This window comes from Danio rerio, chromosome 3, assembly GCF_052040795.2.
Source record: "Danio rerio strain M-AB ecotype USA chromosome 3, GRCz13ab, whole genome shotgun sequence".
Classification (NCBI taxonomy): Eukaryota; Metazoa; Chordata; class Actinopteri; order Cypriniformes; family Danionidae; genus Danio; species Danio rerio.
In genome coordinates this window covers 31,267,630-31,293,775 of record NC_141023.1, presented here as the reverse complement: position 1 = coordinate 31,293,775, position 26,146 = coordinate 31,267,630, and the positions used below count along the sequence as shown (strand labels likewise).

The 26,146-nt window shown below is 35.9% G+C and overlaps 1 protein-coding gene across 4 annotated transcripts in view; it reads left to right on the top strand.

The window, feature by feature from the left end:
• The first annotated feature begins 3,474 nt into the window (after positions 1-3,474).
• kcnh6a (potassium voltage-gated channel, subfamily H (eag-related), member 6a) overlaps positions 3,475-26,146 on the top strand; it is a 54,144-nt gene continuing 31,472 nt past the window's right edge. For 3 of the 4 annotated variants that reach the window (XR_015479681.1, XR_015479680.1, XM_087242398.1), the window contains exons 1-6: positions 3,475-4,003; positions 11,428-11,658; positions 18,622-18,774; positions 20,402-20,505; positions 22,513-22,762; positions 25,871-26,073. Coding sequence is in view for 2 of the 4 variants with exons in the window: in XM_087242398.1 (XP_087098524.1) it covers positions 3,928-4,003; positions 11,428-11,658; positions 18,622-18,774; positions 20,402-20,505; positions 22,513-22,762; positions 25,871-26,073 (1,017 nt within the window). In the remaining 2 variants the exon portion in view is untranslated. 4 annotated transcript variants of the gene reach the window in all.

Sequence of the window (26,146 nt, the reverse complement as noted above, 5' to 3'; positions counted from 1 at the left end):
AAATTAAGTATACTGTACAAATAATGGATGGATTGTAATCTGTAACTCAAGGACAAACACAAGTTACATTTGGGTTACAAGTCCAACCCAGTAACCATTAGTCCACATTCCACAACTTCCACCAATAGGTGAACAAAGTGGCAGAGAAAAGTTGTTGCTATCAAAAATTGTTTACTTCCCTAAGTCAATTTCATGGTGAAGGGATTGATCCAATTGGTCTATCGGTGGGTGGCATCGCAAAGACATTTCATGCTCCATTTTAAAAGTGTTTTGTAGTATTTTTAAAATACTAAGCTACAGCAATTTATTTTGATACATTTATGGCATTTGCTATTTTATTTTAAATGCATATCAAGTATTTTTGCCCATTCCTGGGTACAGGTGGCGGAAAAGCATACAACAAACAGACAAGGCTTGGGTCAAAAACACGGCAGGCAAACCATAAAACTAGAAACACTCGCTACAACAAACAAAGACTCAGCAAAGAACTAGTGTGTGTGTGTGTTATAAATAATCCAAGTGATCGCACGCTTTAGCTGATAGTGTCATTAATGGTGATCACCGACTGGTTTGTGTGAAACGGCATGATGAAATTAGTAGTTCAAAAAGGAGACATGTAGTTCACCAGTGAGATTTCTGGCGATTGTGACACTAGTAGCTGATGACTTTCATAGTAAAAAAAAAAAAACAGTTTTCAAAATGCCTTCTAAACTGCTTCAGAACTAACCGAGGGTGAGTAAATGAAGGCAAGATTTAAATATTTGGGTAAACTATCCTTTTCACTCCAAAAAAATTGCTTGATGAAAAACAAATATTTTGTCAATGGATGCAAGGTTTCTTGGGGAAACTTGTTTGTTGAGAGAAGGCAGTGGTATGGAATTCTTTGTCCCCTTGATGCCCACATAACAAATTTCCCAGGAACAATGAAGATTGGGGGGACAAGTGTTGTAAGACACATCTCTTCAGTACCCACCAATCACCAATAGCACCACCGTAAGCTATGGCCAGATATCAGTAAAGTTCTTGTGGCAGCAATCAAACATCTCCTCCTATTTAACCCCAGTCTAACCCTCCAGCGCCGCTACCTCTTCACTCAGGCGCCCAGAGAATCTGTGCAAAATGCGTCACAATCAGCTAAACCTGTCACACTGTGCCAGGCCTCTTCATGATCACCACATTTCTGTCACTTCGTTCACACGCAGGTTAAGACTGCTGAAAAACATTAATCTCCTGTTAAAATGACAAGCAAGTGAGCTTGTAGCGCTGAAGGTGATAGCGGCAGAATACACATCTGATATATCAGTAAAAGTGGAACTTTTTTGATGTGATGAAGAATGCAGTTGTTATGATCAAATGTATTTTGACCGTGTATACTGTATGTGAGGTCACATGTTTTTTTTTCCCTAGGTCTGTCCTCTGGCTTGTGTATGTATATGGCTAGGAAGCAATCCGTTCTGGGATACTGGAAATATGTGGGACAGATAAAACACTTCAGAAGTGGTGTTCTCATTTAGCTGGACACCGATGGGGGATTTTTCCATTCTGGGATCTTACTGAAACCACTAGAGAAGTGACAAAAAGATAGAGACTTTACTGTTATTTAGGTTGATGAAGAGATTGCTGCGTACACGTGTATAGTATCCTTGTTACACTGGTAGTGAATTAAGTATATTTTAATTTGAGTGACCACGATTACAGATTTAAGAAAAGACAGACCAACAGTATAGTATTACCATTTGGAGCCAGTGATTGATATTGATTAATGACACAGAAACAGTGTTTATGAGTCGTGAACAGTTTGGCTAAAAAAACAAATCCATGTAATGTACAATAACCAGATACACATACACACTATTCATGTAGATACTTTGTCATATCCACTATCAGCTTTGTGTTTATGCAGGCTTGATTTGAGCATGTAAAACAAGTAAGAATTGAAATATGATATTACTATTTATACAACATTTCTGTTTAGTTCTTGAATCTGATTGGCTGATAAGTGTGCGATATTCTGCAAATAACAGCACTAGTACACCCTTCATCCTTGTGTATTACTCCGCCCACATACAGCAGCAAGCAGAGGACACTCTACAGTTTGACAAATATTGCTGCTGTTGGGCAACATCAGGGCTGCCAACTTTCACACATTCGACATGAGAGTCCTGCAATTGACAGTATTCTCATGCCACACATCCATTTTCTAACGCAAAAAAATCATCTTGTGAATTATTATTTTTTCCGTTATAATAAAGGCGCTTTTAAAGACTTTTATCACTTTATAAAGATGTTGTTCTCTCTATGTGCAACCGATCCAATGCTGGTGAAAGCGATGCGAGCCGAGTAGTATGTCCGAATTCATAGAATTCGAAAATCAGTATGCGAAAAGTACCCGGATGACTTACTACTTCCGGCGAGATTCCGGAGTGCGCATCCCATGCATGCTGCGCTATCCCATGATGCCCCGCAAGCGAATTCATGAATGGAAGTAAAGCGACGCAACTGACGCACGTAGGTCACGTGACCATGACAAAATGGCGGATGTAGTACGTCCGAATTCCATTCATATTTTTCACATTCATACTGTATAGAACGTACTTTTCTAACGGCCGAGTAGTACGTTTAAATTCAAATGCAGTACCTACTGAGTAGTAGGCGGTTTCGGACGCAGCCCATGACTAATATGATTAATATGGTTTCTGCTGTTCTCACGTCAGCTGCAGATGTGACGGAACAGCGGAAGAAAGTAGTTCCTCTTACAAAAGGGTTTTGAGACTCTGTGTTGGATTTCCTTTTTTATATACATGATTATGCCTTTGAACTATTGTATAAACATAATATAACACTCGTAGCAGTGCGATGTGGCTGTATATCGTCACTGGTAGTGGGAAACCAAGGTGAACACCTCCCACCAGTGTCAATATACAACCATACAGTATACATCGCACTGCTACTTGTGTGATATTGCTCATTTATTCAACAGTTTCTTCCCCTCAGTGTCAGCATATTGCGCACGAACACTGTGCAGCCTGTGACTTACACCTGTCACGTAGAACTGAGGGTGAATAATTATTAACTAAATTTTAATTTTAGGTTGAACTAACCCTTTAAGTTTTGGAATGTTTGGTGACAAATATCATTTAATTTGTCTTCATTTTTTTTAACTTAAGCTACTTTTTTATATAAAACTGTTGTACAAAAATACTGAAATGCTTATTGTCCTACTGGCTCTCCTAATTACACGTGCCCACATTAAATATCACAAAATAGCAGCTTGTTTTAACTTCTCTTAGGAACATTTTATATAAATGGTCAAGTAAAGGTAATGTGCTGCAGTGGTGTTTGGTAGAAATGTGGACCACATCCCACTAGGACATACCTTTCAGAGTGATAAACGCTGTTTGAGAGAGAGAGGGGGGAGCTTGAGCGCGCATCTGCCTTCTGTCAAAAGTGACAGCTGAGTCCACTGCCTCCTCTGTGAACGCGCAGTACCATTAAACCACAATGAGCTCCAGCAGCCGCGCCGCATCTGAGGTGTCGGTCTTCAGCTCTGCTGCGTTGCGTTTTCTTCTATAGTGGTTTCAGAATATGTAACGTCTGGTTTCGGGAAACACATGCGTGCGTTTCCACTGCGCGGAGCAACATCTGAGTTTCGAGCCTCATAACTGCACGGCGCTTGTTTTCATTCAAACTCGTTTCCTTTTATTTGCATCTCAACTCGGCGACTTCACACTTTCGCGAAGGTTCCACTGGAGACGTGTGTTTTTATTTATTTAGTATCGTGTTTTGCTCAATTCCTCGGTCGTAAACACCTGTTTCCTCCACAATGCGCAAGAGTTCTAGATTATCTTTTTTTGTTTTGCTTGGCCGTCCTTGAACGAGACTGAAAACCAGAATAAGAGGGCTCTTGAATCTGTCCACGCGTGAAAAATGCCCGTGCGCCGCGGACATGTCGCTCTCCAGAACACCTATCTGGACACCATCATTAGGAAATTCGACGGGCAAAGTGAGTTTACCAACTTTTTCATGTCTTTTATTTCGGTTAAAAGGCAGTTTATATCTCAGAAATGTTGTAGGCTAGTCTAATATAGTAGATGGATAGCGAATGTTCTTGTTTATTGATCGACTGGGTTCACTCGTGACGTGAGAAACCGCCAGCGATCAGCCAATGGAAGCGTGGAGGTCAGCCAACAGTTTTAGATATGATTTGCATAGCAGTTGATCATCAGGTGAGAGAAAAACAGCGGGCCTGGCTTGTTTTATCCATATTATGTAAATACAGTGGAAAAAAACTATATCACTAATATGGAAATTTGCTAACGACCATCTGTCTCTGGTTTTTCCATTCTAATTGTGGCTTGTGTGTGCGTGTTTATGTCTGCCACCTGCTTTGTTCTTTCAGTCAAAAAAAAAAAAAATAAACTCCCTTTACCAGTTATGCATTTACTAAAAACGTTTCATCTGTCATTTAACACCCTTCAATTTGTATTTCACCTCGTCGTAATACATGTGTGATCCTAAGCACTCTATTTTTACAACAATTCTATGAGTAGGCTAATGATTTCTGAAGGTTTTCGAGTTTTATATATAGGAAGAGCTCCATGGTATTATCTGAATCCTAATTTCTGCTCTCTGGATAATCTTAATCTATATCCTTGTTCTAATTACCCTCAATCTAGTTTTACTCCTTTTTAATCCTAATACCTGTCCATGTCAGGCTTTAAAGGGATAGTTCACCCCAAAATAATGTACTTATGATTAATGAGACTTTTTCCATCATTTTTATTTATTTTTTGTTGAAAAACAGTCTGATTCATAAAATGAATCAAGTCAACAACAGTTGGCATTTTGAGAATCAAAAAACGAGCAAAACTAAATTAATTCTTGTAGCTTCTGAAGATACAGTGTGCAGTCCTTTGAAGCAAAGAGATTTAAAGAATTGCATTTAAATATTTTTTTAAAGAATTTTAAAGAATTGCATTTAAAGAATGACCAGGGGTTATAATTTGAGCTAAAATCCTCTTTAATGTTCTTCTAAAAAAATAAATATGATATCTGTTTGTATAAGAGTGAATTAATTAATAATAAATATTATTATATATTCTATTGATATATTTTTTCATCTGGGTAATTATTATGTATCTTTATATAAAAAAGGCTGCTTGTAGGGTCTTAGCTTTTACTATACCTTTAAATAAAAGTCAACCTGAGTGCCCTGTTTCAACAAACTAGGTTTAGCTGCTGAAACATTTATCATGATATACATGGTATTTCACCTAAACTGTGAAAAAAATTAACAGGTAAAAAAAACAAAAGAGTGTATTTTTAATTGGAAATGCATGTTTAGAGTAAATGTTTTAGTCAAATTAAATTGCAGAAGGATGATGAAGTACAATGGGTAGCGCTTTACAATAAAGTCTCAATAGTAAATGCTAGTTAACACATTCAAATCAACAGTAAGAAAAAGACAGATTTATATGTTTAACTAAAAGTATTAACTTTAACTATTAAATATATTTAATAAAACAGTCATGACTATCAGACTATGATTTTAACACATTATTAATGATCTTGACATCACTTAATATTAATAAAAACTTTTGTAGTTTTCATCATAAGTTTAGTTAACAAACTATTGGAGTCTTATTCCTATGGTATATACATAACTTTCAATCTATATTTCATCATGTAGTATGCCTAAATTAACATATGAAAATGTTTTATTTTTATTTTAGCAAAGAAACTTGTTGGTGAATTTGATATGAGTCATGGTTTGGTTTTATGGATTTTAGACTTTTTGACATGTAGGCAGCAGAGAGTCATGTTGAATGGAGTGCTTTCAGACATGCTTTTTACATCAATAGGATCTCCACAGGGTTGCATACTGTCCTCAGTTCTTTTTATATTATACACAAATGAATGTCACAGTACTTAGGACAATTGCCATTTAGTCAAATTTGCTGATGACAGTTTTTTTTATCCTTCTTAACAACAGGTTGTAATGACAGCGATAATCATAATGAGTTTTTGGTGCAAAGAAGCTACGACTGAACATCACAAAAACGAAAGAGATGGTAATTGATTTTAGAAAAAATGCCTCAGAGGTGAAACCAGTGTATTTTAATGGAAAACAAGGGTACAGGAATATAAGTATTTTGGCATAATATCTGATACCACATCAAAGTTCCAGCAGAACTAGGAAGCGGTTGCTAAGAAAGTGCATCAGTTAATGTATGTTCTTAGAAAACTAAACTGTTTCTGTGTAGAAAAAAATATACTGAGAACTTTTTATACCACCTTTATTGAGAGTATATTAAGCTTTTTCTTTTTATGCTGGCTCTTCTCCCTTTCCATTAGAGACAAAAATCACCTTCCAAACTTAGTCAAGATTTGCTCCAAGATTATTGCTTTACCTATGCAGAGTTCCACAAACAGCAAATGCTAAGGAAAACTGAAAGTGTGATAGGAGATGACTCCCCATCCTCTAAAGCCTTTTTTTTGTTGTTGCCCTCTGGAAGAAGGTTTAAAAGCATCAAATGCTCTTCTAACAGATATAAATTAATTAACCTTTGTTCTTGAGGCAATAAGACTTTACAACCTTACTTTTAACAAGTTTTAAATCTTTTATGAATGAGTCTTTACTATGTTTTAGTACTATTAATGAAGTTTTTATAATGCATACTGGATTTTGTTTTTATTACTGTTTGTAAGTGATTTGTCTCTTTATGTGTTTGTTGTATCATAAAATGCTACTATCCTAATCTAATTGCTCCTGGTGTGATTAATAAAGTTGTTATACTTACAACTTAACTATAAAATTAACCAATTAAGTCTCCATTTGATGCTGTTTCTAAACACAACTGCTAATACAATCTGAATATTTTTAAAAAGCACTGTAAAAATGTAGGTAATAAATAATTATTCACAGAATTTTAAAGTTCCCACAATATCAAAACCGTCCATGATCATCATTATCACGATATATTGAATTATTTAATATCAACATATGTAACAAACAGGTTGCAGAGAGACAGTAACCATAACAAGAGTAAGCTGCTCAAGTGTTTTCCATTGTGATTGTTATTGGGCTGTCCATCCATAAAGCGCACCAAAAATCTAGTGTATTTTCATCATGTGTTGCTTTATTATATACGGTTGAAGTCAGAATTATTAGCCCCCCTTAGATTTTTTTTTTTTTAATATTTCAAAATAATGTCAAACAGAGCAAGGACATTTTCACAGTATGTCTGATATTTTTTTCTTCTGGAGAAAGTCTTATTTGTTTTATTTTGGCTTGAATAAAAGCTGTTTTCAATTTTTAAAAAATCATTTTAAGTTCACTTTAATCTGTGTAGAAGTGTCTTGAAAAATATCTAATTCAAATATCATGTACTGTCATCACGGCAAAGATAAACTAAATCAGTTATTGGAAATAAGTTATTAAAACTATTATGTGAAGAAATGTGTTGAAAAAATCTGCATAAACAGAAATTGGGGCAAAAAATAAAAGGGAGACAAATAATTCTGACTTCAACTGTCAATCTTTAGTGTCTTATTAATAAAGTCTTGCACATTACTGCCATATCATACCTGGCCATGTCTCATATTTTGACAACAGCTTTGTTAAAACTTTTATACTTTTATATTTGATAGTTATGCGATATGGTGGCTCAGTGGTTAGCACTGTTGCCTCACAGCCTGAAGGTCACTGGTTTGAGTCCCGGATGGGTCAGTTAGCCTTTCTGTGTGGAGTTTGTATGTTCTCCCTGTGTTTGAATGGGTTTACTACGGGTGCTCCGGTTTCCCCCACAGTCCAAAGACTATAAGTGAATTGAATAAAATAGTACTGGGATGCAGCTGGAAGGTCATCTGCTGTGTAAAAGACATGCTGAATAAGTTGGCGGTTTATTCCCCTGTTGCGACCCCTGATGAATAAAGGGACTAAGCCGAAGGAAAATGAATGAATTTAGATAAAAATTCTAGTATAAACTGTAGTTACTATTACCTTTTAATAACACCTGCTTTGTTCCATACGCTATTGACTCCTCACTGTAGTTGCACAGATGTATATCCCTTTGAACTCTGTTCAGAACTCAGAACTCAGACTTTGTTAAAAATTGTTTTGTAAACTTTTGTGTCTCTTATTTCTGGGCAAGTGTCAATATTCTATGCCATGCTTTCTTTTCCCTTAATTGCATGCATCAGTCATTTGATTTGTATATGGCTATTGTTATGTCTTCTTCTTTTGCATATATGTGTGCCTGTGCATATGTGAACGTCTACTCCTCCCTTCGCTCCCTATCAGTTAAGGCTAAGTGTCATTTTGCGGCTGCTAGGCAACCTTCTCAGTGTGTTGTGTTCTGTTCCTGAAGTAAAAAGGCGATAATGAGTTTGATGCTGAGGGGCAGTAAAGTTCCTGTCACCAAACACAATTACCACTCAAAGATGGAGAAACATCATTGAGATTCAGAGATTAAAGCTGGTTGTTTGAGTTCTTAAGGGGCAAATGTCAAAAATACCCAGAAGTATATTGAATAAAACTAAAACAAAGAATATTGCACTTCCCTTCAATTTGAACCATTTTTAGAGTGTTTTCTTTCTACCTGCTGATGCTGATGCGTGAAGCTCTCGCTGCAAAAATAGCACAGCTGTCAGCAGATTTCCTGTTTATATCGAAGTAGTCCTCATAACTACAGAAAATGATCTGTAGTACTGTACTAGCACAGGAAGGAGACAGAAAAAAACACACAAAGCAGGCGAGACAGCAATCATATAAGAAGCATGCCTACAGTAACAGCGTGTGAATGTGTTTGATTTCTATTTGTTTTTTGTATTATTACATAAAACCTAAGAAAAGCAGTTCTGTTTTTCCCCAGCAGTTTTGAACACAGGTCAAGTACATAGTTTGCAATAGTTTGAAGTAGAGCAGGTGTGTTTTTTTCATAATAACAGAAAAATGTTAAAGTCATGAATTTTTTTATGTCAGTTTTAGTGAATGGGCATGGGAGATATCCGTTTTCAAGGTATACTGCAGTTTGGAAAGTCAAGGTTTTGAAACCACCAAAATTTTCTGCTATATCGTTCCTATATGTAAAAGTTTTTATATACATTAAAAAAAAAAGTTTTTTTTAGGACAACAGTATCTCTAGCAGAAAAGATTTCCAAAAATGTTAAAGAAATCAGTGTTTTTGAAAATAATGAAGATAATAATTTATTTGTATTATTAAGCAAAGTCCTCATATTTACTTGTCATCTTTTATGTATTTTATTAATTATTTGATTACCTTTAATAATATGTTTTCAGTAATAGGGACAAGACTGTGAAATTAAAGTAAATGCAAAATGTCTAGTTGTATTAAGGGGTAACAAACACTTAACAATTTGTGTTATTAGCTCAATGTTTTTTAAACTAAAAGACCACTTCAGAGTAATCACTTTACTGCTGTAGTATCTAATAATGTTGATTTTTAATTGATCACTCAAAAAAAAAAAAAAAGAACGAAAATAGGATATATGCAGAAGCATGCAGAAGGACTTTTAATTTGTCTTTAACCTGCGTCAAACAAAAACAAAATTGGCGCGTTTAAGGTCTGTTTTCTTTGAAAAAAACAACAATCTTCACTGCTTAAATGATATAGCCTCTAAAGTGGTTCTCAGAATGTACAAGAAGGACTGCATTAAATTAAATTTTTTCGTGCCATGTTTTTAAAGTTTTTACATTTATTTTACTCCTGTATTTCCAATGCCATTTCTGCACTCATCTGCTGATCTTGACAGGTGCGTGCGCATAATTGTTTTTTTTTTCATCTCAGTTTACGCTTCAACAACTAAATGAATGCTGAAGTCTATTTAACTGATTATATTTTAATTACAATAAAACATCAATGCTGTAAAAGGAACCGTATGAAATTGAAAATAGTCACATTAAGTGTTTACCGGAAGTTTATCAGTATGGGAAGAAACAGGAGCTCTGCATATACCCTATTCTGTCATCGACTGTGTCTAGTGTGAGTACATCCTTATTTCAAACATTTATGAATTTCTTTTTTCTGTTAAACACAAAAGAAGATATTTATAAAAATGGTGGAAACCTTTAACTATCGATTTCAATAGTATTTTTATTTTCTACTATGGAAGTCAGTGGTTACAGGTTCACAGCTTTCTTCAAAATATCTTTTTCAGTGGTTAACAAATAAAAGAAACTCTTAAAGGCTTGAAACTTCTTGAGTAAATATAGAGTAATTTTTTTTAAGCAAACTATCTAATACTTTAGCAATTTTGTTTTTTTATGTTTAAATTGTCTATTGTGAAAAAACAAACATTACATCAGTACAGATAGTTACATATCATTATTTTTCTTTTTTTTTTTTACAAAAGAGACAAAAAAAAAACAATATATATATATATATATATATATATATATATATATATATAATAAAAAAGAGAAATATTAATAATAATAATGATAATAATAAAAGAGGAAAAGAAAAATAGAAACATAAGTATTAAGTGTACTGAAAATTACAATCAAATGTTCAGATACATTGTCAATGTTGAAAGTAAACATTTACAATTAAACGGTATAAAATGGTATTAGATAAAACAAAAAAAGTTTAATTAATACGAAATTTATTAAAAAAGGAGGGAACTTAGGAGAGTGCATCTATTAAATGGAAGGCAATACCTTAAGAGAGTTAAAGTAAGTTATAAAACATTGCCACTTTCTAAAGAAATTAGTTTTCCCAGTGCATCTAACCTTTTCCAACTTAAGAAAATGCATGGTATCCACAAGCCATTGGGATGTAGTTGGAGGCTTATTTGATTTCCAGTGAAGTAGTATACGACGCCTGGCTATTAGTGAGGTAAAGGCCAAAACATCAAGTTGTTTATAATTAAATTTGGACCAAATCTTTGGAACCCCAAAAATGGCAACATCAGGGGATGGGTTTATATTTACCTGCAACACCTTGGACATAATTGTAAAATAATTAATCCAATAATTGCAATTTTGTTTTTTTAATATTTTTACAATTCTTTTAGATTTCAAGCATCATTTGCTTTTAAAAAGCAAGCGTCTCTTACTATTTCCACAGAAGACTAAGCCACTAAATATAAGTGCTAAGTAGATTTTAGTTAATTATCAACACAGTATATAGTCTTTCACTCAAAATGGTAAAAGATTCATTTTATAAGAATAAGGTCACGTAGAGAAATTCATTGTATTTTGTTAAAAAAACATTTCCATTTAGTTGTTTCTGATTGAGAGTTCTCTGTTATCCAATTGGTGGGTGAGGCTAAAGATGCAGTGCTGGAAATCTGCATGATGTTTGCATTGTATAGTGTCCTCTTATGTGTTAATAGATGGATTTCATTTCTTAATTCATGCCTGCTTAAACTTCTTCTTGACCCTTCTTTCTTTTACTCGAGCAGATCGTAAATTCTTGATTGCCAATGCCCAGATGAAGAACTGTGGAATCATTTACTGCAATGAGGGCTTCTGTCAGATGTTTGGCTTCTCGCGGGCGGAGATCATGCAGCAGTCCTGCACGTGTCAGTTTCTGGTGGGGCCGGGCACTATGAAGAGCGCCCTGGGACAGCTGGCACAGGCTCTGCTGGGGTCAGAGGAGCGCAAAGTGGAGATCCTCTACTACTCTAAAGAAGGTATGCTCATTTTAAGATATCACTCGTATATTTTCTTATATACCAAAAGTATGGCAAGAGATGTGCTCCTCGTGTTAGAACAAAACTCTTCTTTCTCACTGACACACTTTGAGACCTTTTGGGATTGTGCTGATGCTCACGTCATTACTGTAGCAATCAATGCAGATACAGCAATTTTCGATGTTATGTACTAAAAAAAGTATTAGATTTTATAAATCCCAAACATAAGAGGAAAACCTAACGGGTGTCTGTATAAAGGACCAAAAAGCAGAGTAGTTCAGTTCAAAAGAAAGAAAGAAAGAAAGAAAGAAAGAAAGAAAGAAAGAAAGAAAGAAAGAAAGAAAGAAAGAAAGAAAGAAAGAAAGAAAGAAAGAAAGAAAGAAAGAAAGAAAGAAAGAAAGAAAGAAAGAAAGAAAGAAAGAAAGCAGCTTGCAGAGACCCAGTGCATGTCAGGATAAACAGTCAATAAACAGAATAGAGGCCCACAGGCAACGGGTCAGGACCAGGAGATAAAATCCAACAAAAAGGACGCAACCACATGAAGAGCTTGTATCATCAAAAGAGAGTCTTTTGGTCCAGGGCTGACATTTATAGGCTTGGGTCAAAGGAGAGGAAGAGGGTCAGATTCCCATAGGGCAGACCAACAGTACGGATACCTCAAGAGAACTGCACAGAGAGCACAGAAGTAGGACAGGACACAACACAACAAACCAGCAAGAGATCAGCAGTCAGTGTAGGGAACCCAGCACTCAAAGAGAATCAAAGCACCATCAGATATACTGTTGGACCAGCAATCAACAGAAATGAAAGGTAAGTGGGAGTAAATGAGTGAGTGTACTGATAGACAAAACCATACAAATAACTGTGTGGAGCCACAATGAGGAGAGAGAGCGCACAATGGAAATTTGTCAGAAAGGAAAGTAAAAATGCTGTCAGAAAAGAGAGAGAGAAAGCAAGGATTAAACCTGGGTTCTGAAACTGTGTTAGTGAAGTCTGAACTTTTGTGTTTCAATAGAAAATGCATTAACACTGAATCCTAAAACAACGATGATTTTTCACTAGCCTTCATTAGTGTTCATGAGCCTTACCTGAAAACTTTATTATGTTTTTGACCATTCATTTACACAAACAGGATGTCCAGGGAGCCCTAAAATGCAACGTTTATCAAATCTTAAAACAGATTTAAAATATTTATAGTGTATCTTGTCATAAATCTGTCATAAACATGATCGTCATGAGGCCATTATAACTGTGTTATGAATATTGTAACAGCATCATTTTTATTTTAATAAACTTCAACTAGAGTGGCAAAAGTTGAATGTGTCATTAAAATGTCAATGAATATTATTGACAGTTTAATAAAACTGGCTTTATAGAGAGTTAAATAGATATTGTTAGAGCGCAGATCAATAATGGTATAGATGCTGATAGCCTAGTAAGCTAGTGATGCTTGCAAGCTAAAGCTAGAAGCAGATGCCCGAGAAATTAGATACTAGTAGTAAATGTTGTGTGTAGATTTTGGTGTAAAATAGTATGAAGGGTATATTTTCCTTTTGGGAAAAAAAGATAGTAATGAATGGGAAAGTATTTTATGCAAAAAAATTAATTAGGAATCTTTTTGACGGAGCTCCAAACACAAAAACTAAAACAAATTTGGTTCCATTGAAAAAACATTGGAAGCACTTTCATGACCCAATTCTGATGGCCTCATGACAATCATGCTTATGACAGCTTTTTGACAAGTTATGTTGTGTTGGTAATTTCAAATTGTCTTAACAAAGACATAAAAACCAATGGCACCTTTACTTTTAAGATAACATAACTGATTGAATGACTTAATTAGCTATATGCACACAGACTTTTAATTTCAGTCAGCCAGCCCCAAGGCTTCCAGTGAATTGTCATCCCATACAAAATCAGCACAATTATCAGACCAAACAAGATGCACTGCATTAAAGGATTTTTCCACGCCATGTCTGTAAAAAATTTTATTGATTTATTTTTAAAAATTTTTATTTATTATGGACACTCAATTGAGTACAATCATACAATATTTGAAGGTACATTTGAATTTCAATATGTGACCTTAAGTGATATACAATTTACATACATTATTGCCTCTCAGCAAGAAGGTCGCTGGTTTGAGCATCGGCTGGGTCAGTTGGCATTTCTGTGTAGAGTTTGCATGTTCTCCCCATGTTTGTGTTGGTTTCCTCCGGGTGCTCCGTGTGCTATAGCTGAAATGTGCTATAGGTGAATTGGGTAAGCTAAATTGGCTGTAGTTAATGTGTGTGAATGAGTGTGTATGGATGTTTTCCAGTGATGGGTTGCAGTTGGATGGGCATCCGCTGCGTAAAGCATATGCTGGATAAGTTGGTGGTTCACTCCGCTGTGGCGACCCCAGATTAATAAAGGGACTAAGCTGAAAAGAAAATGAATGAATGAATGACATTCAGGGTGAGAACAGAATAATCTCAAAGGACCATCTTCATTATACACAAGGGGATAACACACAATACAGTATGAATACATATAACCATATATGTATATAAACATTAGCATATATTGTTGAGCATCTTCTACGTGTTTGTTTATAGCAACAAAATCAGGTCTTCTAACTGAAGTATATTCAGCCCATTTCCCAGGAATATATCCTTCTTTAAATGACCTTAAATGACTGTTTTTAATGGAATTTTTGCGCTAGCCTGCTGCTAATGACGGCATCTGTGTCTCTTTTTACGCTTTAACAACCAAATAAATTCTTAAGAACATTGATGCTGTAAAAGGAACCTTATACAATTTTAAATAGTCACATTAAGCTTTCACCAGAACTTCATCATTGGCTGAAAAACACAAGCTGTGCATATAGCCAAATGACAATTGTCATAAGCATGCATAAAAGCTCTTTCTTATTCATGATGTGTCGTGTCATGATAAGGAAGTTGTTATGAAAGACTTATGAACACCTCTTTTAAGCAAAGTGTTACCATCACGTCATGCCTGTTGTTTTCTTTATTATGTGGTTTTGTGTGTAGAGTTTTAAGAAATGGAGCCATAGTTTCAGCCAGCATAGCATTAGCCTTTTGAAAAAGCTGTAATACAGAGACAAGCTGAAGGCCTGTCTGTCCGCCTGTCCCTCCGGCTCTCTCGTCATGTCTTTAGTCTCCTCCGACAGGAACAGGTGAATAGAGCCACTGGCTTACTGCTCGCCTGTGTGCTTGCTTGTGTGTATATGGATGTAGGTGTGTGCGTGTGCACTCTCATAGCTCAGCTAGAAAGTAGACAGGTGTTCTTTCGGCCTGAAATCAGTGCACTGATAACATTACCAAGACAACAGAACTCAGGAGACTCACACCCCTATCACTAAACTAATGCACAGAGCTCAGATGCACACACTCACTCACACGTGCCGCCGTCCCTCTGTTCTCTTTATCCATCACATATTTCAGTGGATACAGCATCTCGATGTGTGTCACAGTTGAGCTGGAGACTGAACAGCACCTTTGTATGTGTGTGCGCGTGCATGTGTGTGTGTGTGTGAGAGGGCAGGGTCTATATTTAGAGTGGTTGATGGCCTGCTTTAGTCAAGAGCTGAGGGGGGTCTGGCTGATTTTAATCATGCTGTTCTCTCTCTAGTTTTTCTGTCCTCCTTCCCATCACTCCCTTCTCATTCCTGCGACTCTCCCTCACCACTCCGCTTGGTTTACATCAAGCGGTTTTACGATTTCTCATTTATCTCGTTAATTGTCTTTCTGTTCATTGTCGTGTCTGGGTTAAACGACCAGCACAGGAAGCTTTGATTTCTTTTAGACGGCGTGTCGTGAAGATAGTTTATCTTTAAAAGCTCATAGTCAAAATATGAGTGACCTCTAAATGTTCCCGGTGCACGCGTGTTTGGCTATGAGGTTTGGAGAGAAAGGAGTTTAACCAATTGGAAGTGATCCTCAGGGGTCAATGCACTTATATGCACTTATAACGGATGTGGATGTTAAAGGGGTAGTTTTCTAAACATCTGCTTGTTGTTTATTCACCCGGAGGTCGTCCATTTGTGAAGTGTATTTTCCCCTACAGTAGAACATTTAACCCTTCTGTTGTTTTAAGGGTAAAATGATGACGTGTGACCATTTTAACATTTGATGTGTCACAGTGTACAACCAAAGACACTGTGACTGACAAACACCCATCACATTGCACTCATACATAAAATGCATACTTATAAACATGGATCTTTGTTGTGTTATCTGTATTGTGCATGTGTGTGTTTGTGTAATGTGTTTAGGTTATTTTATTGTCAAAGTTAGCATTGTGTTTTTGCAAAATATCTCCATTTCATGTCAAACAATAGCCCATATCATCTTCCCATTCACACTGAAATAACCACAGACACATTTCCTTTTAAACATCATTTATTAACCAGACATAGAAAGAAAGATTACATACACTTACCAGTTTCCATTTCCTCAGCACCAAACCTGTTTACATTTCAAACGAAGACATTTATATAGGCTGTTTCTCAATATGCGTTCTTCAGCGGTCTTGCGTCCTCGTGTTCTCGTGCAACGTCTTCATCAGCTGCCCAAGTTCAGTTCCAATACTCAAGACCGCAAGTACGGAGGACGCGTGAATCTTCCCGGATGTGTTCTTGATATCGAGGACGCAACGATGCAGACTTGAGCACCGAACTCGCTCTGGAAGTCCCAGAAGTCATTGCGACAGGAGGTGGGAAGCGCAGCATTTTATCTAGATTTATTATTAAAGTTCAGAGATATGACTTATTTAAATGAAACGGTGAAAGTAAACATTACCATGAACATCTTAATAAAGGAATAAACACATTAAGGGTGTTTGTTTGCTGAAATTCGTATTAAAATCTGTTTTATTCATATTGTGCAACATATATTTATAATGTTTTTATGTAAAGTATATATTATGAAAAGGGAAAAACAATAAATCCTTGTATGAAGGCTGTAATGTTTAAATAATTTACCATTTAAAACACGTGAAGGTCACATGACCATCAGGAAGAACGCAGCATCTTAATTCTCAAAGGATGCGTTCTCTGACCTCGCGGTCTCCTGAATTCGTTCTTCCGAGGACACCTGGCAAGACCGGTCTCCACAAGAACACAAGTCTGTTCTCTGCATTCTTGGAATTGAGAAACAGCCCTAGTCTTTTCCCGCCTTCACTACAGAGCAGCCATTTTGGATGACATCATTCAAAATGGCTGGTCAGTAAATAAAAATCAGTTTTGTTGTTTATATTTGTATTGGTTATTTGTTGTGTTGTATATTGAGTTTTGTATGCATATTTATTTACTTACATTAATTCAACTTTTGTTTATTGTTTTTTTTTTTTTTTGTCTACATGTTAACCTACAACCTGTAAAGCGGTTTAACCCACGGGCGGAGCCAATAATGTAAAATGGCCCCAAACCTTCACTCTGGGTGGGTAGTTGTAGGAGAAGGTTGTATTGTGTGAGAGATTGGTTAACAGATTTTGTTCAGGTCATAGCTTTGATTTAGCTGAACAATCCTGTAAAATACTTTGTAAATATTGTATAGTTTATTTTTCTTTATTGTTATTTTGTCACTTTCATCTTTTTGCTGGATTTTTTCTTCACTGTGTCAAATAAATCACTCTTCACTTTCACCAGCGGCTTCTGTGACACTTTTTGCCTCCATCCACCCGGTCAATGGTAACAGATGACTTTTTTAAAATCCACCATTAGAAATGAACCATTTTTTTAATTTCAGATTTTCTTGAACAAATATATACACATATAAGGTGTAATGATTGTCTTAGGGGTCAATTTTCACCTGCCAGCTATAATTTTTTTTTTTTTTTTACAAAACAACACCAGGCACACACCCCAACAAACAAACACACACAAAGACACACACCTATGCAGGTACGTTTAGCATTAGAAATCCTTTACTTTAGTTAAAAACATATATAATACTGATTAAATACTACACACTGACAAGACAAAATGAAGGCATTCTCAGAGTTTGTGATGAATGATGAGGTTGTTTCTTCATACAAAGTACATTTTAGGTTTGAAATTAAAATTTGAGAGTTAAAAAAAACATATACAGGTGAAACTAATTTTCAATCTGTTGCTCCTAATGATGCATTGAGACCTTCTGAAGCAAATCAATGTGTAATGGATGCCACGAACACGCTCAGGACAGTTTGCTGATGTTGTAGGCTAAAAGTAATAATGTTGTGAATAATGCTCAGTTTCTTGCATAGAACAAAGACCTGATATAAGACTTTATTGGCATGGGTATTAGTTTTTGCTTTTGCCTTACACTTACCGGACACTTTATTAGGTACACCTTACTAGTACTGGGTTGGACCGCTTTTGCCTTCTGATGCCTTAATCATTCATGGCATAGATTCAGCAAGATACTGGAAATTCCTCAGAGATTTTGGTCCATATTGACATGACAGCATCACGTAGTTGCTGCAGACTGTCGGCACGTCTATGATGCAAATCTCCTACCACATGCCAAAGGTGCACTATTGGATTGAGACTGGTGACTGTGAAGGCCATTTGAGTACAGTGACAATTGTCATGTAATGAAATAATGAAATAAAATTGTACAATTTAAGGATGAGCTTTTAAACTATAAATATGTAGTATTCATAATACATATAATACATACAAGGTTGTTACATACATTTTGAGACACAATTTCACAAAATGACACTGTAAGAATTATTAAGAAAGTGCTCCACTGTTTAAGAGATTTGTGTTTCCTCACAGTCAGGGACCTCGGACCCCCTGAACAGCAGCACCTGTGTGTGGGTGTCTGTTATTGTGTGTTTGTGTAAGTGTGAGTGTGTTTGGACAACTCACAGCCCTCACACTGTTTATAACAGTTCTTCACGAAAACTAAACCAAAGTTCTGCTGTGTTTTGTATTCATGTTTATTCTCTGTCTTTCTTTCGCTCTTTCAGGGACTTGTAGGCCGTGTTTGATTGATGTCATTCCGGTAAAGAATGAGGAAGGAGTTGTGATCATGTTCATCCTAAACTTCCAGGAACTTTTAGACCCGTCCATGAAGAAAGGTGGTCTGAAACAGCGCATGGCGAACAGCTGGCTGCGGGCAGGTGTGTGTCCCCTGTTTGTGTTTGTGTGTGTGTGGGAGGGATGCTGGCTCTTTCTTTAACTGCCGTATAAGGTAAACACATTGACTGCTATGTTTGGCGTGATGGGTGGTGTGTAGGTGTTGCTAGAGGCAACATTTGATAAAGGTAGTGTTTGATTTCGTGTCAGTGTTTATATATTTTTGTGTGTGCGTGTGTAGCTGGCCCATCATCTCTGTTCACATTGGTGTATTTATCTCACTAAAAACAAGGATTATTATTATTTAATTAATTAGTTAAATTTATGTATTTATTTTATTTGTCATATTAATGTGTATTATTATTAATAATAAAAGAATTACCATAATTTATGTAAACTATTGTAGATGCACAATTATTGATAATAATAACAATTGTGCATTTACAATAGTTTACATACAGTTGAGATCAGAATTATTAGCCCCCTTTCAATTTTTCCCCCATTTTCTGTTAAATGGAGAAAAGATTTTTTTCAACACATTTCTAAACATATAATTTTCATAACTCGTTTCTAATAACTGATTTATTTTATCTTTGCCATCATAACAGTAAATAATATGTGACTAGATGTTTTTCAAGACACTTCTATACAGCTTAAAGTGACATTTAAAAACTTAATTAGGTTAACTTGGCAGGTTAAGGTAATTAGACAAGTTATTGTATAATGATGGTTTGTTACTATCAAAAAAAAATTGCTTAAAGGGGCTAATAATTTTGTCCCTAAAATGGTTTTTAAAAATGAAAAAACTCCTTTTATTTTAGCCGAAATAAAACAAATAAGACTTTCTCCAAAAGAAAAAAATATTATCAGACATACTGTAAAAATTCCTTGCTCTGTTAAACATCATTTGGCAAATATTTAAAAAAGAAAAAATCAATTCAAAGGGGGGCTTCAACTTTTAATGATGGTTATTATATTGATGATGATGTCTGTTAGTATTATTGTATATAATATAATATATAGGATAATTAAAATGTAAATTAAAAATACAATACAATATAATATAATTAATTATTATAATATAATTCTAACACTTAATAAACGTCTAGAGAGAGAGAGAGAGAGAGAGTATTTTTATTATTAATAATTGAGATGCGTATACAATACAAAATATTGTAGAACACAGAACTGTTGTTGTTATTATTAAATAAATATTTACCATAAATATTTTAAATTAAAAAAATACCATAAGCAAGTTATATTATTTTATAGTATAACATGTATGTATATTATGGATTAGACATGTAGTAAATATTTGATTTGTACATTTTAAATTATTAACATTTTGTTACTAATATTTTTTAACTTATTATTAATTTAAAAATGATAATTTATTGTTTTTATTATTAAATTTGAAGTCTATCAATTTTCGGGCTATTATTCAAAGTGAATTGTCCATTAAATTTATTATAGTGACCATAGTTTGGCAAACCTTTAGTTAGATATCCAGTTCCGCTCTATAGTTTTCCAAAAGTATGTTGTATATAAGGGAATATAATATTCTCCTTAGAAAAGAAACATCTGAATCTCATCAATACCATACACTGTGCTCAAACTTGCCAAACGTGAACTGATTTTCTCAGCAAAATAACAAAAATCTTTCTGTATCAGGTCAGCGACGCAGGATGCATCTGAGAATGCCTTCTCTCCGTGTCAAAAGGCAGCCGTCTCTTCCTAAAGACCACTTTGAGGGAGTAGTGGTGGATTACCTACAGGTACATGCATGCTTATGCTAAGCAAATCCAACTGACCTGTTAGTAAGCCCCGTCCCTCTAAGTTACTATTGCTAACTCAAAACAAGTTGTCTTTGAAAGCTTTGGTCCAAGATGTTTTTGATACATTTTGGCCATAGTATGAGTGCCTGTTATCGAGGAACATTTAAATGAAATTTAATAATGCCACGAAGAGATTTTCAAAAGATTTTAAAGTAAATATGATGTTGTACAAGATGCAAATCCAAATTCACTTTTAGCTAATGTTAGTGTCAGCTAGCTAATATCAGTACTGCATATCCAACCCACCCAATACAGAGGCAGTGTTACTTAACAATTGCGATTTAATAACTTTGCGTGATTTAGAGAATTAAAAACATTGTCTCATCAACTTACCTTTAAACAGTAGTGTCGATCTTCTGGACTAAAAGTGGTCACACTTTATTTTAAAGGTTCTTGTTGAATTTGAGTTACATTGCATCTACATGCTAACTAATTCTCATTATCTCTCAAATATCTTCTTTAACAAACATTAAATTATAAGTAGACTGTTAGGTTGGGGTTAAGGTTAGTGTAAATTGACATTGTACTTGCAAAGTGTCTTATAGTCAGTTAAATGTCTGTTGAAGCAGCATATCAACAGATATTAAGCAGTCTACTAATACTCAAGTGGACCATCCAAAATAAAGTGTTACCCTAAAAGTTTAAAGAGATCACCCAAAAAAACTAAATTTACTCACTATATTTACTCTCTCTCAAGTGATTCTAAATCCTTATTAGTTTCTTTCTTCACTTGAACACAAAATAATTTATTTTGAAAAAGTTTAGTAGTAGTTTTTTTTTTTACTACTATCGAAAAACAAGTACTATGGAAGTCAATGCAGGGCTCAACAATAAGGACTGCCCGGTGGCCCAGGGCCAGCGTGAGAGACGCTTGGGACAGTAGACAGGATCATTACTGGCCCGATTGGGACAGTACTGCCTTGTCACTAACATTTAATTTGTCTGCGACTATTTGTCACTTGAGTGCATTTTAAGTTTGTGCTTTTAAGTCTTTAAACACTACCTTGTCTGTGATGTCGTAAACACCATATTGCTTTAAGGTTCCTCTTATCTGATTTGATGTTTTGAGCATGCAATTTTTTTTCCATAACCTGGTAACAGCCAGTACATAGAAGAAACAGCAACATGGCGGCAACATCAAAATATAAGGCTAAAAGAAAATGTCTGTTTCTGATGTCTTAGAAGCAGACATTTACATGTGAACAACGTGACAAAAAAATGAAGTGATGTTTTGCAGTTTGCCATCAGTTTGACAAGTCAGCCCACCTTTTGTTAAATAATTTCGAACTTTAATAAAAAACCTCCACATTTTCCATACTACTCTTTTTGTTTGCATAACACTTTAATAATTTTTTTAAGTATTAAAATTGTAGATTCACAGACTTTATATTTGACACATTATTTAAAGTATGTGGCTAAAATATTGCTATCAACTTCCCTTTGTTTTTTGGTGGGGCCAGTGAAAATTATGGCAGGGCAAGTAAAAATCTGAACCACTGGCCCGATTAGACCAGTACAAAAAATCCTTAGCGTTGAACCCTGCAATGGTTACTGGTTTCCAGCTTTCTTCAAAATATCTTCTTTAACAAGCAAGTGATGGGTGATTTTATGACAAGATTTTCAGTTTTGGGTGAACTATCCCTTTAAGTCTTGTTTGGGTTTAGAAAAGGGAATAAATAAATTCATTTAGCCATCCACTCAGATTACCTTGAATCAACTTTAAGGCTACTCAAGGGACTTTATTTTACTATTTGTATCGGGAACACACTAAATCAAAATTTACCATTGTTTCTCTATGATACTGAAACCTAATGAGTTCCAGTCCTTGTTAAGTGATGCTCATATTCCATTGGCCCGTCTACATTCAAGTGGAGGCACCTATCAATATGTCAATTCTTTCAATCAGCCAGACATATGATTTGCAGCTCCCATTTGTGTGTTCCGCAGCCGTCTCATGAGGAGGTGGCCCTCAAAGATCTCCAGATGTCTCCAGACAGCTGTTTAAAGTCAGAGACGCAGGCCTTGATTCAGCAGACCCCATCCTCCTGCGAACTCTCACCGCCACCCTCACGGCCCTCAGATCGACTGGAGCCAAGTGGACCCCTTCTCAAACATAGCCACTCCAGAGAGAGCATGCACAGCCTGCGCCGGGCATCCTCGCTGCACGACATCGACGGCATGAGGGACCAGTGGAGCGGTACGAGTGTTTATGATCATCCTGTTTGATGGGTTGTGTGTTTAGAGATGCTCTGATTGTAATGAGTCATTGTTATTGAGTTATAAGTGGGTTATTTGAGTTACTGTTCTCTGCCTGCTGTACATTTACATAAACATTACATTTAGTCATTTAGCAGATGCTTTTGTCCAAAGAGACCCACAATTTAGGAGGCATTCAGCAGTTCAACAAGAGGAGGCAATATACACAAGAAGTGCTAGCTATACAAAGGAACTGTTACTGCTCAGAGAATTACGTGCTAAACATGGATCTCAAACCTGATTCCTGGAGGGCCGCAGCTCTGCACAGTTTTGTTCCAAATTTAATTAAACATCACTGATCAAACTAATCAAGGTGTTCAAGACTAATATGGACTATTAAGCAGATGTGAGTAGCAGGTTGTTGGAGCTAAACTATGCAAAGCTGCAGCCCTCCTGGAATTGAGTTTGAGACCACTGTGCTAGAGTAAGGAGGGAAAAGTTTGTTTTTTTGTTTGTGTTTTGTTTTTGTAATATGGAGTGATTAGAGTGTTTTATATGAGTCTATTGCAAATGTAGCTTTTTATCAGCTGAAACAGTCTGGCCATTTTCTTCTGACCTCCAGCATGAACAAGACCAGATTTTGTTTTGTTCTGATAATTTTCTGTAAATCGTAGATACTTACAGAGGTATGATAGATGAGCCGTCGCCCCAGTCTGAGGTCAAGAGCGCTCTGAAGCAGGTTTTCATTTAGGATGTCTCTGTACATTGCTGCATTCATCTTTCCCTCTATCCTGACTAGTCTTCCAGTTCCTGCTGCTGAAAAACATCCTCACAGCATGATGCTGCCACCACCATGCTTCACTGTAGGGATGGTATTAGCCTAGCCTGGTGATGAGCTGTGCCTAGTTTTCTCCAAATGTAATGCCTGGCATTCACTGTAGAGAGTTCAATTGTAGTCTCATCAGACCAGAGAATTTTGTTTCTTATGGTCTGAGAGTCCTTCAGATGCCTTTTGGCAATTTCCAGGTGGGGAATGGCTTCTGTCTGGCCACTCTACCATACAGGCCTGATTGATGGCTTGTTTCACAGATGGTTGTCCTTCTGTAAGTTTCTCCTCTCTCCACGGAAGAATGCTGTAGCTCAGACAGAGTGACCATCAGGTTATTGATCACCTCCCTGACTAAGGCCCTTTTCCCCTGATCATTCAGCTTAAATGACTGGCCAGCTCTAGAAAGAGTCCTGGTGGTTCCAAACATATATATAAAACAAAATATTTATAGTTCAAGTAAATGCAGGTCGTATGAATTTCTTATTCATCAAAGGGTCCTGAAATATTCTTATTGTTGAAAATAAAAAGCATGGTTCTTAATCAGTAACTAATTGAATTAGAATTAGAAGACATTAGGTTTGCAGTAATTACTGAACTTCTAAAAATCAAGATTTGTCCTTGCAAAAATAAAGACAATTCTTTAATTTTTATTTTGATAATTGTCTGTTGTAGAAAAACACAAACGTCATAAACACAGTTGTCTAAAATCTTTTACAGCATTACTGTTAGCAGAATATTGTTTATGACAAGGAAACAATAAAATCAGACACAGACTTACTGGGCAGTGAGACTGCCTTTATCAATCCAAAGTCTGAGTATTTGGATTCGTTAGAAATGAGCCGGTCAGGACGAAGAGGAGCAGATTCTCCTTAAGATATGACTGATTGATTAACTTTCTCATCTCTGCTGCTATTAAACTCCTCTATTAAGAATGATCAAGTTAGCAATGATCCAGTACAGAATGTGCTTTTGCTGGAAATAAAGCGTTTTATTTGATGTTATCCTTGACTACATAATAAGTCTGGTCAAATTCAATTAGCCTGAGATAACAAAAGCGTTTGGTAAAAATGAGCTAGTGTCGTTTTCTAATGGGGTTTGTGGAACGACTCCAAACAGCTGCACAAAGCTTAATTAATAACATAGCGGCCTATTTGAACATGTTTAATTGTAGCATTTAAATCTCTAGTTGTCCAGCATAAGGCTCACTGGTTTCCTGGTCAGATGGACACATGTGATGCCTGACAGGCCTATTTCTGTAGATGTAGTGCTAAACAATGCTTTTGTGTGACTGTGATTTCCCTCAGCCACCCTGATTTGTCTGCCGTTGTGTGTGTGTGTTGTGTTTGTGTTGTGTGTGTGTTGTGTGTGTGTTGTGTGCGTTGTGTGTGTGTGTTGTGTGCGTTGTGTGTGTGTGTGTGTGTGTGTAAGAGAGGGCTTTAAAGAGTTAAAGTCACTATATAGGAGCCTGAATGACTCATAGGTCTATATTAGCATGTTTTTATCATTGTATACATAAACAGTGACATAGCTTCCACTATAATTTGCAGCAAACCCCTGTAATACTTTTTAAGGGGTTAAAATGTTCTAATGTTATCAAGATTTTTACAATTAAAAAAAAAATCATAATTTAGAAGTAATAGTCTGTTTTCGTTCTGTTCTACCTCCATCAAAATGCTTTTGTTTGAATAGGCGTGGCAGACTGTAGACTCTGTATAGACACACATTGGTCTGATTGGTTAATTGTTTTGCATATTCAAAAACGTTCAACGTGTTGTTTATGATTAGTTGAATCATTCGTTGTAAGATTAGTTCTTTAAGATTGAAATGACAGCTGTATGCCCACCAATGTGAACTTTTGCATGTATGTGTGAGAGCTTACATCCTTCAAAGATGGCAGCTGCTGTGATTTAGGTTGAAAATGCATACATATCAAACTGACATAGCAATAGAAAACCTAAAATAAACAGTTGTTTTCTGATGTACACTATCGGTCAAAAGTTTGGGCTCGGTTTGGGATAAACTGTGCAGAGCTGCAGTCCTCTAGGAACTGATTTAAACACATGTGTTCTAAAACATCTTGTAAATGTCAGAGATCAATACTTTCTATTTAGAATTTCTATTTCTTACAATTTTCTTCTAGTAACTTAGGTTGACTACCCTGTTTTAGAGTAGAGTTGCCTCTAAAGAGTATGTCATTGATTTTTCAGTTCATGACCCTTTTAATTAGTTTTTGACTTCTGTGATGAACATTGACCTGTGGGTGTAATATTTCTTCCCCAGATCTGAAGCCCAGTAATTTGAACTCCACATCAGACTCTGATTTGATGCGGCACCGCACAATTGGCCGCATCCCTCAGGTGACGATATCCTTCGGCTCGGACCGCCTCAGACCACCTTCCCCTACTGAGATCGAGATCATCGCACCCAGCAAGATTAAAGACCGCTCACAGAACGTCTCAGAAAAGGTCACTCAAGTCACGCAGGTAATATGAAATGTGCTTCACAGCTCATTAACATTTACACACACATTTTCATGCAAATGTATCCAGACAGATT